The sequence below is a fragment of the Perca flavescens genome, chromosome 1 (genome assembly GCF_004354835.1).
Source record: "Perca flavescens isolate YP-PL-M2 chromosome 1, PFLA_1.0, whole genome shotgun sequence".
Classification (NCBI taxonomy): domain Eukaryota; kingdom Metazoa; phylum Chordata; class Actinopteri; order Perciformes; family Percidae; genus Perca; species Perca flavescens.
Genome location: NC_041331.1, coordinates 17,876,818 through 17,890,461, shown reverse-complemented (window position 1 = coordinate 17,890,461; position 13,644 = coordinate 17,876,818). Strand labels below are relative to the sequence as shown.

Sequence of the window (13,644 nt, the reverse complement as noted above, 5' to 3'; positions counted from 1 at the left end):
CAAGATGGCTCAAGGCAAAATGATAAAAAAAACATTATACAATCAATTAAAAAGTATTTTAATACAGCAGCATTTAGTTTAAAGACAAATACTGTTACAGTACATATAACATTACATTCTTAAATGTTGGAAAAAAAGTGTTGTAGCTGGATACCGACCGCTCCTGTAACAAAAAGAAGACAAATGTTCTTAGTTATTGTTGTATTATATATATTTCTGTTAGGCTAGGAAATACTTAATAGAAATTTCAACACATCAGATTATGTCATGTTCTTACCTTGGCATGGAAATCAGTGCAATATATTAAGTTACCTTACCAATCCCAAAAAAAGGAATAATCCCAAAAAAAAAAAAAAAAAAAAAAAAAAAAGGATAGAGTGAGATTTGATAGAAGTAGGAATTTTGTAGGAAGTTTGCTCTTTAGGGGAAGAGGAAGATTTTTTGGTTATTTGAAATGGTCTTTTTACAGCTCTTTTAGGAGTGTTTTTTTCCACTGCCACATTTTTTTTTTTTTTTTTTTTTTTTTTTTTTTTTTTTTTGGCAGGATGTTTTTAGACCATTTCAATTCTTTATTTTTTGTACAATCCAAAGTAAAGCCAATAACTGAGAAGCCAAGCTTTCACACAAATCATTTAAACCCAGACATAAAATATTTACATATGAGCATTTAAACCAGTCAACCTAATACTATTCTGCAAAAAGCTACAGTCTGTCATTCTGTTAACTTACAACACTGGTTTTGTTTTCTTAAACAGAGTTCAACAAAGGTGTCTTTAAGTGATCAGTAGTCACATGTCCAGATAAACTATGTGTGTTTTGTGAAGCGAAATAACAAAAAAAATACTGCACTATTTCTACATTAAGAGCATTAAAAAAATTCACCATTGTTGCATCTGGTATACACATTAAAATTAATTAAACTCGCACATGGTTCTTCTGCCAATTACACATTTGTGAAGAGGAAAAAAAAAGTCTAGCCAACGTAAAATGTGCCTTGATCGTTCATGAACAGGGATTGAAATCCTAAGAAAGTTGCTGGATTGTTACTCGTCTTCCACACTAGTGCCACCTGGGATGAGCATCTGACTGATCTTCATCTGCGCCAGGAACGAGGCTCGTTGTCGTCTTCTTCCTCATCATCATCCTGCAGTAATGCATCATCACTCAGCGACTCTTCTGGGTACTGATAGGAGAAAAAAAAAAAAAAAAAAACTTGAGATTGATGTTCTCTACAAGTGATTAAAAAGTGAAGGAAAGAGCTTTTATTTTGAGCATCATCCACACTCAACTTGCAGCATTTATTTAAAAAGGTCTCGAGAGGGACTAAATTCTCAACTCAAGAGTATCATGCAACAGATAGGCCAGCTGCTTAAGTGGCCTTGCAAAAGCCACATAAAGGCAATCCTTGCTGTAGTGTGTAATGGCTCCCTCTTGTGTTCTCAAAATGTAACAAGAATTAAGTTTAATAAGCTTTCCTCATATGGCATCTGAACAGAGATCATCCAAATATATTCATGAAAGCGATTATTTCCTGGTGGATTTTTATTCTAGGATCAATATTAGCACTGAAAAAAATAGAACGGCTCCTGCCTGATCCCTCTTCTTAAGGTTCATTGTCTTTATAGCCCCAAACACAGGATTAACAGTCTCGATCAGTTACCATAGGTGCTTTAAAGAGAAACATAAAATTATATGCACAGTGAAAAATCTCCACCAACCTCGTCCTCCTCTGGTTCTGCCTCATCAGCATCCGCAGTACTGAGAGTCGCGGCGGCCTTATGCCAGGCCAGCCGTAAAGTCTGGTTGTTAAACCTCACTCCATGAAGAGCCGCCTACAGGTGGGGAAAACCCAGAGAGCAGAAGGGGAAAACTTGATTAGAAAAAGGTGGCAGATTTTGGTGCTCCAGCTAAAGCAAAGTGCCAAATACCAGAGTCGAAATGGAAAATACCTTTTAATGTTGGCTTCTTAAGAAACCCAAGAATATGTGAGTGCACATGGCTGGTAGTTGACTCACCTGTTCTGCCTCCGCTCTAGTCTTGTAAGTGATGACTGCAGACAGGTTGTTTTCATCAATCTGGCAATCTTCAATCTCTCCAAATTGCTTAACAATTGTGAACACACAACATTTTGGTCACCTTATAAACTTATTTCTGTGCAATTCCAATTACTGTGCATGTTCATTTTCAATTACCAAACACATCTTAATTGATAAGTTTTTTTATCTCCAAGTTGCTTTTAATATTGCAGCTTCTTTACCTTATTCCCACTGTTACATTTAATTTGAGATTGGTGGTAGTATCATAGCTGTTAAAATAAGCAGTAGTGGCAGTGTTTATACGGCAAAACATACTTTGGGGGGGAGGGGGGAGGAAATGACTGAGATGAAGATGAGATGGGTAGTCTAGGCTTCTATCTATCTAATATTTTGTAATCATTTAAAATAAAAATGTCTATCATTTATTAATCAGTACACATTTTACAAAAGCTTGCGTGCTGCACATCTGGATGACTGACAGTCGCATGGAGTTTCTGACACCCTGTGTCTTGATCCGTTTTTCCTTCCTTTTTTTTCTGGTGGTTGAGGAGAGAATAGTCTCACATTGCCAGACCTTCCTCCACAGCGCAGCACAGGATGGTCTGGCTAGTCCACACAGCATTCCGAGAGAAACATGTGCTGTGATGTTCTGGTTAATTGGCATTTCGAAACCAATCACAATTGTCTTGGGCGGTGCTAAGCGCTGCTCGGAGCCCCGGTGCTGTTGGTAAATAGTCTCGGGAGGGAACTTGTTTTGGTGGAATATGTGTACATTCAAAAGTTGTTTTAGAAAACTCAAACTGGACATATAGTATAGCTAGCTGTCTGGATTTGCCCTGCAGCGATCTTGACCATAGTACTCATTGGAATTTAGGATTCACAAAGAAAGCGGAAGGTAATGGACATCCGGCTGAAAAAGACATCCAGCGGAATTTCCGGCAGACTGACCGGCAAGTACTGCATGTCCACCCCCATCAACAGTTATGCTAGCAGTAACAGTCCTCTGATCTCCCACCCACAGCTTCCATCAAAAAGGTCATATTGGTTAATTGTGGATTTCAAATCTCCTTTTCTCAGTAATGTAGTTATAGGCTAACTTACAGCAAAGTGTGGCAGAAGGTCTACATGGTCTGCCTCGGTGAAACCAGAAATCTCCATCGCCCGTGGTCGATAGTCCACGAATGCATGCAGTGACACACCTCTTCCCCGCCCTCTGGAGCCCCTTCCCCGGGCCCTGAGAGCACCGCGGCCCCGAGCGTGGACACCACGGCCTCGTCCTGGTGACAGGAGTCCCCTTTTGGCCGCCTGGGTACAAAACAAAAACGGGGATGGAAAGAAGTCAAACAGAGTACAAATATCTGGCTGATAGCTTGAGGGACAGCTTTCTCTTTCAAGATCAAGTCAATACCTCAATTTGCAGCTGGGTGTACTTGATCTTCAACAAAGCGGTGTCCTCTCCCGTCTGGGTCTTCTTGTACAGGTCCATCTCGGCATCCAGCAGCTCCTTCTGTGCCTGAACAAGTTATCCACTCACATCAGGAAACTGATCAGGAACTAATAAGTCAAAAGGGAACTGGATAGACAGAAAATCCAGTTGCCTTTGACTTTGTACTTTTAGATAAACATAAATGCGGAATAAAAGCGGGGTTAAATAAAAACCTTGAGCTATAAACCTGATGCTGGTTACCTTCCACAAACTAAAACTCAAAGCAAAGCAGGGAAGCTTATGCATTACTGCTTGCAAGGTGAGGAGATATTCATACAGCAAGAGTGAGGTAAAACCGTGTGTGTGCGTGTGTGTGTTGCATGGATGGCAGTAGCTGGGAGAAAGCACTACCTGGGCCTTGCTCTTGGCTGTGCGTAGTGGGTTGTTGCTGCCTGAGATTCCCTTTATCTCCTCTTGTAGTTTGGTGATGCTCTTGGTTAACATGCCCAACGTTTCCATGATCTTGGCTTTATCCTCTGCCTTCATTGCTTTGTTCTTCTCAAGTTTGGATATCAGGAGCTGAAGGGGATGGTAGCAGAAAAACAGAATTGCAAGTTTAAGTGTTGTTTGCGCCGCTTTCAACAAAGTACTTTAAAAGTAATATGGATCATTTTAGTCTTTTCGTTTTATGTTATTTGAAAAGGCAGAAACAAGATAGCACGTTGACACATGACCTTCAACCCTTTGACAAAGACCACACAGTAAATGAGTAACAGATTCACAGTTGTTAAATCTACACACACACCAAATCAAAGCCCACTAAAGGGCTTGGGGACTCATGTTGCCTTATGTTGTTTAAAGTGGTGAGTCAGACCTCTTACAGCTAACACACTGACATTTAGATCTGAATTTTGTATAGAAGTTGTGGAATCAAAATGCAGACAGGTGATTGGAACACTTGAATGTCTAAGACAGACTGCTAGTTCGGATTATTTTACCTTCTGTGTCTCAATGTGCTTCTCCAATATTTCCTGCTTCTTCTTCCTTACATCCTGCTGTAGTCTTAGAGCTTCCTGTGAAAGGAATTGTGCAAAATTATTAGGTACTGTCTTATGTTTTTAGTATGAGAATCCAAGTTGCTTGCTTCCCATTTCATTCTCCTATTGTGGCCTTGCTTCTGAATCTCTCCACTTGCCACCATTCCCTCTGTTTCTCTTCTCACCTGTTTCTTCTTCAGGGCTTCCACTGAGGTTTTCTGGGCTGCCTTCAGGGCAGCAGGATTGTAAACTGTCTTTGTGAGGCCCTTGGACGTCGAAAACACCTGAAAAGGGAGAAAAAAGGCCGCACATAACATTCACACGATTTAAAATAAGTTAGAAATTCAAAAAGAACATTAGTAATTCTGAACAGTGAGAACACTTACTTTTTCAACAGGAGCTGCTGGTTTGGCAGCGAAACCTAAACGGTCCTTTACCGACAACTTAGAGGAATTCTGCTCCAATGGGGGAAAAAAAAAATAAACAAAATTTGCAATTCTTCTGCAGATTTTGACAAGCATATGCAAAAAGAAGATTCTCAAGACCATCACCCACACACACACCTGAGAGGCTACGCTGGAATCTTGGGAGGGCTCAGAGTTTGCAGTGAGCAGGGGTCCGAGGCGATCTTTGACAGACTGCTTAGGAGTGGACTCTGAGGGCTGCTGAATGATAAAGGAGACGTTCATCACATTGTCTCAATAAATGCATCAGTGCATTTGAACATAGCCACTGTCATACAATTCTGATGTTACGCTAGCAGTTTAATAGTTGTTTTGTTGTGCCGAACTTTAGGTGCATCTCTGTATCATCTACTTTATTTACGGACTTCCTACGTCTTCTAGAATGACTCACAACGCTCGGTGAAAGAAGTTCTCTGTACCGTTACCTGAATATGGAAGTAGCAGTGGCAATGGTGCAACTGCCAAGTGACAAAACATGAAAGCCAGTGGTGTCTCAAGCCCAGTTTCACAAATAATCAAAAACACCATTGAAGAGAAGATGGCTGTATGTTACTGCACAACAGTGTGTGAGCCATAAAAGAAGCTACGTGATTACATCAAAACCTTATTATTGTATTATGTATTTTTCACTGATTTTTATCGTATGCTGTCGTTTATGCGGAAGACGTTGGATCCCACCGGCTCATCAATCCTGTTGGTCTTTCCTTTTATTCCAACTTTCGGTGCGTTTCATGTTTTATTCTTGAAATGCATAACAGTGCAAACGCTGCTGTGTCACATTTCATGATGTGACCATTTATTACAGGGGATTCATCAGAATTAAAACTGGAATAGCATTGAATTGATGCGTTCCATCCAGACAACAATATGTTGTCCTGGAGAAGCCTCTTTTCATTTGTTGAGCTATTGTTGTCATGACTGTATTTATCAAATCACCAAACTCTCTAATTTATATTCAATTTCATCCATTCCATTTGCATTTTACACTGCTACACCTACATGAACCAAAATAACAGGTGTGCTTGGAGATGCCCATGCAGTCCGTGTGCCCAAGACCCACCACTGTGCACTGGTCTTTTCACCTGTGTGAAATAGGGCCCTATGAACTGGTGGTGGTAAGATATTGTATGATGTTATTTATGTTATCCACTAGCAGAGGTACAATACCCCAGCAAACTGTCCGGTTCATTACACAAATCTGTTAAAACTGCAACACGTTTGCTTAAAAAACTATTTTAGTCTCAAAATCTACAAGTCAAAAATATCTTGAATTTGGGCTTAATTGCACATTTTACCTCGTTAACGATAAATGAACGATAATTTAATTTTTTGTGATTCACCGACAGACTGTTTTAGAATTTTTTTGTATACAAGTTTTAAAAAACATCTTTTGCATGATAAAAATGTAAATAGGCTATACAATCTATTTCTTAACTGCTAATTAACTTGTTAGCCCCAACTTTGAACCAGCAAGTTGCATTTTAAGCTCCTCTTTTGTTCTGCTTGTGGAGAGCTACGTGACATACAAAACTATATTGATGAGGACCGGCGAGTTAAATCGAAACGTCCGAGAGTACACCAGGCAGACACACAGCTGACAACCTGCAGGTGGAGGCGCTAGAGACAGGCTCGGACATACAACGCCGCGGTCCGCTGTGGACTTGTGTCAGTCCCACAAGCGGTTTCAGGAAAGTGGCTGCATGTGTCCGACAACGCACAAAACATCAACACCGGTACAAGCCTACAGCTGTCCCTTGCCAAAAATCGCCACTTACTAGCCAATTAATTAGCATGAGTTAAACGCTAGTCATCAGTAAATAAAAGGTAGTGGCTCGAGTCTGGTGTGTTCGCCAATGTTTGTGTGTGTGCGTGTCGGCCCACCCCCCACATTTGGCCAACTGGTGAGTGTTAAATTTTGGACCCTGCACGAGCAGTAGAAGGTTTTTAAGGAGAAAGTAGGCCTATCAACAGAAATAAATTATCGAAATTATCGTCATGGGAAAAATACGTTGACAGTTTCAGAATTTCAATGTCGATATATTTTCAATTAATCGTCCAGCCTATCTCAAATGCAATTTAACTTGTTTCAAGAATCACATGAAATCAACTCGTTATTCACAAGTTCATCTTACTGGAAATACTGACCCAGGTGAATACTAGCAATATTTTGTGTTGGTGTTAAGGCAAATTATTTTATAATAACCACATGTTATGAGATTTAATTCAGATTTAAACTAAACTTTTACCATGGCTGGCTGTGGCTGAGGCTGCTGCTGTGATTGAGACTGGCCATCACTCCCATCGTCCCGAAACCAGTGCACCCTGATGAAGCGGTTGTTGAGAACAGCCTCTGTACTTTGCATAGCCCGCTTGGCCTCGTCTAGAGAGGCAAACTGGATCAGTGCCCCCTCTGGGTCATTCTGGAAGGCCACCTGTCAAAAGAAATGAAATTGGTAATGTGAGCGTTAGGGCTGTCCTTGACTAAAGAAATTCTTAGTCGACTAACACTTATACAATTTTGTCAACTAATTGATTAGTTGATTTAATTGCCAGAGCTGTGCGCTTTGAGAGGTGGTTAAGACTAGAAAAGCACAATTTAAAAGTAGTTAATTAACCATCTGTAAAACTGAGTTTCTCCACAATTAATCCTGCAAAAGCACCACTTTAAATCTTGTGTTTACCATAAATGTGCTCAGAAGTTGCTTGGAAATAAGTAATTAAGCATGAATAAGCATAAAAAATGACTAATCGACTAAGAAATCTTAGTCGACTGAGACCAAAACGACCGATTAGTCGACTAATTGACTAAGAGGTGGCCGCCCTAGTGAGAGTTATATTAACAGCAGTGCACACATACTTTAAATCCTGCAGATAACACTGGATGCAAGAGAGCAACTTCATGATGTGATTTTCCCCTTCCCATCCCAACTGTCACAGTAACTATCCTTCAAAATCCATTGCATGAGAGTGTTTGAAAGAAGTTTAGTTTCTCCTGTAATCTTTGCTGGCTTTACCCTAATTTGGTTAAACCCCAACTGTTGCAAATATTACTGATTACTGGTTTATCAGATAGCTTAAATAGCCCAATTTCAAAAAGATCTAAATATTATTTGTCAAAATCTTTGGACAGTACACAATAAACAATATAAACAAATACAACATTAAGATTGATTTATATAATATTTATATTATAAATAATTATTATTTACATATAATTTATTGACTACTAACCATCAAAGCTGTGATTTTCATATCTATAGCACCACATAGGGACTGACCTGTAGGTTAACAATGGTGCCAAACTTGCTGAAATGTTCATTGAGTTTGCTGATGTTGTTGAGCTCAGGGGGAATTTGTCGAACCAGCAGCTTGGTGTTAGGAGAGAATGGGACTCTTTTGTGGTAGCCCTGGTGGTTGGGTTTGTTAAAGTTGGGTCTGGACAGAGAAGATAAATTGTTAAACCATTCGATGAGTGTGATATCAAACATACCTCTGTCAAAGGTGCTTAACTGGGTTTAAAGGCAGCATATGACTTATTTTTTTAATACTACAGGAAAAAAGCATCTTACTTGTCAAACCAAGGTTTCTTGGAGGGGAGGCCTCCATCATGGGAGACAGGTGGCCTCTTCCTTGAATCAGATTCCATAACGATCCTCATGCTGTTGTTTGGGATCTTGTCTGGTGGGAAACAAACAATGACTACAGGGCACACCTCTCAAAAAGAGATCACAACTCTAGAGCAAGACTTTTAAACAGACAGCCAATACACAAATACAGTAGCATGAACTGAATACTGGTATTCTCCTCGTTTGTGAAGCAACACAGTCCACCACATTGGACAAAGTACTAAGCATGCAAACGGTAGAATATAGTACATGGATGTTTTAAGACAATCTATTCAAAGCAAAAATGGTTCAGTTCATGTGAACAATACCTCTCGGTGGATGGTCCACCTCCCCCATTGTGAGGCCAATGAGGTTGGGTCTCTGGGCATTGACCCGATGGCGGTAGATCGGCCTGGAGGTATTGGTGATGCTGGGAGCCTCAGGATTGTACACATCCGTCTCATAGTTGTCTGGTCAGCAGAGAGAGGGTCATTTAAATCATAAAACAAAGCTAAAAAAAAGGTACAGTAACAGTGATTTATATATATATAAAATAAATTTGTAAGACCAAAAAGACAAACAACCATTACCGGAGGTGAAGTGTGGCACTGAGGGCTGGGGAAGTGAGGAGCGCATGCCAGAGGTGACAATGGTGGGAACAGAGCTGGTCATGGAATTGGGAGGAGCATCCATGCCCGACGGTTGCAGAGGAGGAAGTGGAGGAGGAGGACCTGTATCAGACAGAGTTAAACAAACAGTTATAGAAGGAGAAGTTAACACAAAACAACAACTAGTGCAACCAATTTTGTTAATCTGCCCTGTGCTGAACTGGATATTATTCTAGCTGTTCACCAAGTAGATAACTAACTTTTCTTGCCATCTGTTTTTAAGATACTTTTCAGGTGAGGTTGCATACATACTTTTGTTGTATAGAAAATTTAGCAGTTTGAAACAAGCATTCTATATGGGTTTATTTTGTGTCCAATTATATGAACAGCCGACAGGATGTAGGCTTTGACCTAAGCGGTTGCATAGCAATGCAATTCTGAAGAAACTATACATGTAACTGTAATTGTTCACACCCACTCTATGGTGCTTTTATATTTAATCCAACGTGGAATAAAAAAATTATAACTACATTATTTATTATAATAATTATAATAAACTTAAAACATAAAAAGTTTGGAAGAATGGAAGTTAGCAATTCAGAGATGTCTGAATTCCTACCTGCAACAGGTGGAAGGCTGGGCGGAAGGGTGCCCGGTGGGGGCACAGGGGGGCGCAGGTTCACAGGTGGGGGGTTCATGAGAGGTGGTGGTGGTGGAAGGCCTGGGGGCGGTGGTGGATCCACACCTGGGATTGGTGGAGGTTGGAAGGGCAGCATATTGGGCAAATTGACATCCTCCACTACAACTGGGTCACTTCCATGGTCAAAAGGACACATGTCCCCTCTCATGCAAAAGCCCTTCTCTGGAAAACATGGGAGAAACATGTAGAACATCAAACACACAGAACTACAAAAAAATAAACCGCCAATCTACAGTCTTTTAATTTAAACATGGTTAATCAGCTTTTCTTACCATCATAGTCACGGCATCGCTTCCTCTGTTGAGTGGGTGGTCCTCTATTAAAAAGGCCACGATCCACAGGGTGCCCAGGGCGGAAGTCTGACCAACTCTCAGTGGTGTTGTTGCTATGATGATGTGTGGGGGCGATGACTGTAATGGTGCTGCTCAGTGTTGGTACAGGGAATTGTGAAGTGGTTGCAGTGGGTACCAGGGCTGGGGTGTAGCCATCCCCACTCTCTGGCCTGTCCACTCGATCATGATCAAACTTCAATTTACCAGCATCTTGTTCTGCAAATAGGCAATTATGGTCATGTATTGTAGTATAAAAAAAAAGGCATGAATACCAGTGAGAAACAAGACTTACACATTACAAAATGTTAAACTTGTTTTCAGGGTATTTTTATCCTTAGTTGATCCATTTCAAAATATCCAGTTATTATGACCAGCTGTCTGAGATGCTATCGCTATTGGGATGCATCAGTTTCAAATGCTTGGGTCAATGCTGATAAGTCATCATATACAGTAACTAATTCATAAAATTATATATAATTCATAAACAAGAACAGTTAAATAATGCAAAAACAAAAGACAAATCCATCTCAGGAAACCAAGAGATAAGAGAGATTTGTGTTCAAAAAGCTTCTTGGTCAGCTCTAATCTGACAGGTCGGACTTTAAAAAGGTCAGCAACAAACGGGATCACAGTTCAAATGGATTGAATTTTGAGCAGACTGCAAGATGTAAAAGAGTGTGGTCATTGCTCTCTCCACAGAAAAACATTGGTTCAAAGTGGTACAAAGTGATTCTGCTGGTGAGCATGTGTAGGCGGCCTTGGATCATTTTAGATCAATCGATGAGGTTACCTTACCTGTACTCCTGCTTCCAGACCGAGTTCTGCTGTGTGACCTGCTCCTGCTGCGATCTCGATCCCTATCTCTGTCCCTGTCTCTATCCCTGTCCCTTTCTCTGTCGCGGTCTCGGATGTGATCTTTGCTCCAACTCCGGCTGCGGCTACGACTGTAACTGCGACCTCTCCTGCGATTGTAGCGATCGCGGTAGGAGTCCCTCCTTGGTGGAATGCGGTCATATTCCCTCTTCCTGGAGCGGTCGTCTCTCTTACGATCATCTCCTCTCCTAGAAGTTTGGGTAAAAAGACATGATAATCAGTGAAAGAAAAAAAAAAAAAAAGTTGAAAGAGAAAGTTGAAACAGGCAGTTGTGCAGACCTGATATCTCTGCTGTAACGTGAGCTTGATTGCGATGGGCTGTGATTCACTCGCCGAGGAAACTTCTTCTCCCGCTCGTCTTCCCGGTTTGTCTAAGCAAAGAAAAAAGTACATTCAAATAAATGTTTTCTATTCAAGATGGCCATTGACATGAGAGGCCCTCCATAATGTTTGGTATTGTAAAGTGCCATGTGATGGAACAACAGTATACTTTAAATAGGTTTCCCTGTCCAATATTCTTGACATTATAAGAAGATTACCTCATCTTTTTTCTGCTCATCTTTCTCGACTTTGATCAGAGAGGATGGTTGCTCTGGCTGCGGGAGGTAGTTTTTGTTGTTAATGGCTTCAAACAGCTTATCCACAAATGGCTGGGTCTCTGAAAGAAGTTAATAGTGCAAATTGAAGAATATACAGTATATTAATACACTGATAAACAATTACACATGCTGGATGACGTGATAAATGAAATAAGACTGGCAAAGTACATCTTTCATGAAGCAGGGGGATTAATTACCTTTCTGGAGAAATACATCCAACTGGTCTATACACAGGGCTTTAAGTTCCTTTTCACTTTTGTCTTTCTTCACCAAAGCAACAACATACTTGGCGAGGGCAGACGGGTCAGCATCACAGCTGGAATTGTGCAGATAAAAGCCATAAACAACACGAACATATGTATAAATGACAAATAGCCCAGAAAATACGCTATCGGCAATGAATGTCACCCTTAAATGTCGGTATATTGTGTTTCTAACAGTAGCTTGTGTATCTCAGACTGAGCTAGAATGGCTAAAGTTTATTTGAGGTAACAGCTCAGTTGCTAATAACTAACGTTACTTACATAGGCTCGAGGGTTTCAGACAGCCAAGTTTTCAAGGCATCAAGGTTTTCAATGATCATTTTAGATATAGCCGAACTTCCCCTCCACCACGGCCAGAGTTAACGCTAGCTGGGGAGACGTTACTTATTTCTTTAACAGGATAGCCGACATTAGCTGGTGAAACTGGCCCCTTCAGTGGCCTTTGGCTGTGGTGCTAAACGTTAGCTAGCCGCACAGCCGCGTTAACGTTAGGGAGCTTAGCTGCACTAGCATGCGTATTTCCAGGCCTCAAACGTGCTGCACGATTCCTTGACTCTTGTAAAGTATTTATAATGGAATTGCAAACTGGGCGAATCTGTTATTTCTCAACGTCCCAAACAACTAACCCTGAAGTTGTAAATTATTGTATCTGTTCAACTTAACGGAGCACCCACGCTGAACTTGCTACTTTATCCCCTCTCACTAGCTAACATGCCATTGCGACTATTTACTTCCGCCTATGTTCTCGTTGAGAAGATATCGCGAGATGGTCTATACGCGTACCATCCATGGTCTTTTCTGTTCATAGATATATGTTTTCTGTTGACTGTAAAATTAAAGTCTATGGTCTGTACTACTCATAGTTATGTACCATACGGAAGAGGATTAGGGCCACTGGTGAAAAAAGTATTTGAGTTCTGACTTAATTCTCAGAATTCTGACTTTAAATTCTGAGAATAAAGTCAGAATTCTGAGAATAAAGTAGTACCAGGCATTGACATTGATCGTGAAACAACCATATGCTTGTTTTGGAGCTTTCCTTGTACTGTTGTTTTTACAAGTACATCTCAAATTTAAATTTCAAACTCATCACACATACAAATAATTTAAAATTAAGTTTATATACTGGTATGCACCTTTGACCTGTGTAGACTTCCATTTTTTTTTTTTTTTTTTTTACTAATTGTGTTATTATTAACAACTTGGACCCTCAACTCATCTTTAGAAAACTGTGTACACCTGGTCTAAAGCATGTTTGAGGCGCACACAAATAACAGTTTATATGTGGGAAATGGCGTATGCATGTTTTTTTGTGCATCGTTTATCTGACCCCATGCATGGTTCAGTTTGTGCACTTTAATCACAGTTGGAGTAGAGGACAGCAGGGCACCATAATGAGAAGGGAAACTGAAAAGAGTAAGGCTACTCGTGTAGATATGGGATGCAACACGCGGTTGGACAAAATGAAGGTTATTCAGGGTTTCCCCCAAAAAGTTTATTAGCCTAGTGGCAAGGTTGTCTTGCCTGGGGCCAGTCACAGATCTATCTGCATTAATGTATAGCCCAATAGTTTCTGTGATAAAAGAATTATGGAATTTAAAAAAAAGCTAGAAGACCGATTCCATAGGGCCAACAGCTTAAAAAAAAAGCTAAAATAATTCTCAGTGGTTTAGGCAACTTAAGCCTGGTGGGCCTCTAGGC

The 13,644-nt window shown here is 40.5% G+C and overlaps 1 protein-coding gene across 2 annotated transcripts; it reads right to left on the bottom strand.

The window, feature by feature from the left end:
- Positions 1 to 204: 204 nt before the first annotated feature.
- rbm26 (RNA binding motif protein 26) lies at positions 205 to 12,710 on the bottom strand. 2 transcript variants are annotated; one of them, XM_028581780.1, is made up of 22 exons: positions 12,205 to 12,710; positions 11,878 to 11,996; positions 11,621 to 11,739; positions 11,361 to 11,452; positions 11,004 to 11,269; positions 10,149 to 10,424; positions 9,796 to 10,038; positions 9,159 to 9,299; positions 8,898 to 9,038; positions 8,533 to 8,641; positions 8,242 to 8,398; positions 7,210 to 7,395; positions 5,063 to 5,164; positions 4,886 to 4,954; positions 4,685 to 4,783; positions 4,461 to 4,535; positions 3,874 to 4,041; positions 3,445 to 3,549; positions 3,138 to 3,341; positions 2,016 to 2,102; positions 1,719 to 1,832; positions 205 to 1,183 (listed from the first exon to the last, which is right to left on the bottom strand). In XM_028581780.1, the coding sequence occupies exons 1-22, from the start codon at positions 12,261 to 12,263 to the stop codon at positions 1,094 to 1,096; spliced, it is 3,021 nt and encodes a 1,006-aa protein (XP_028437581.1). In that variant the 5' UTR covers positions 12,264 to 12,710; the 3' UTR covers positions 205 to 1,093. The 2 variants fall into 2 exon arrangements, with proteins under 2 accessions (XP_028437581.1, XP_028437582.1); XM_028581781.1 differs by having other exon boundaries at positions 5,063 to 5,161.
- Between the last annotated feature and the right edge of the window lie 934 nt (positions 12,711 to 13,644).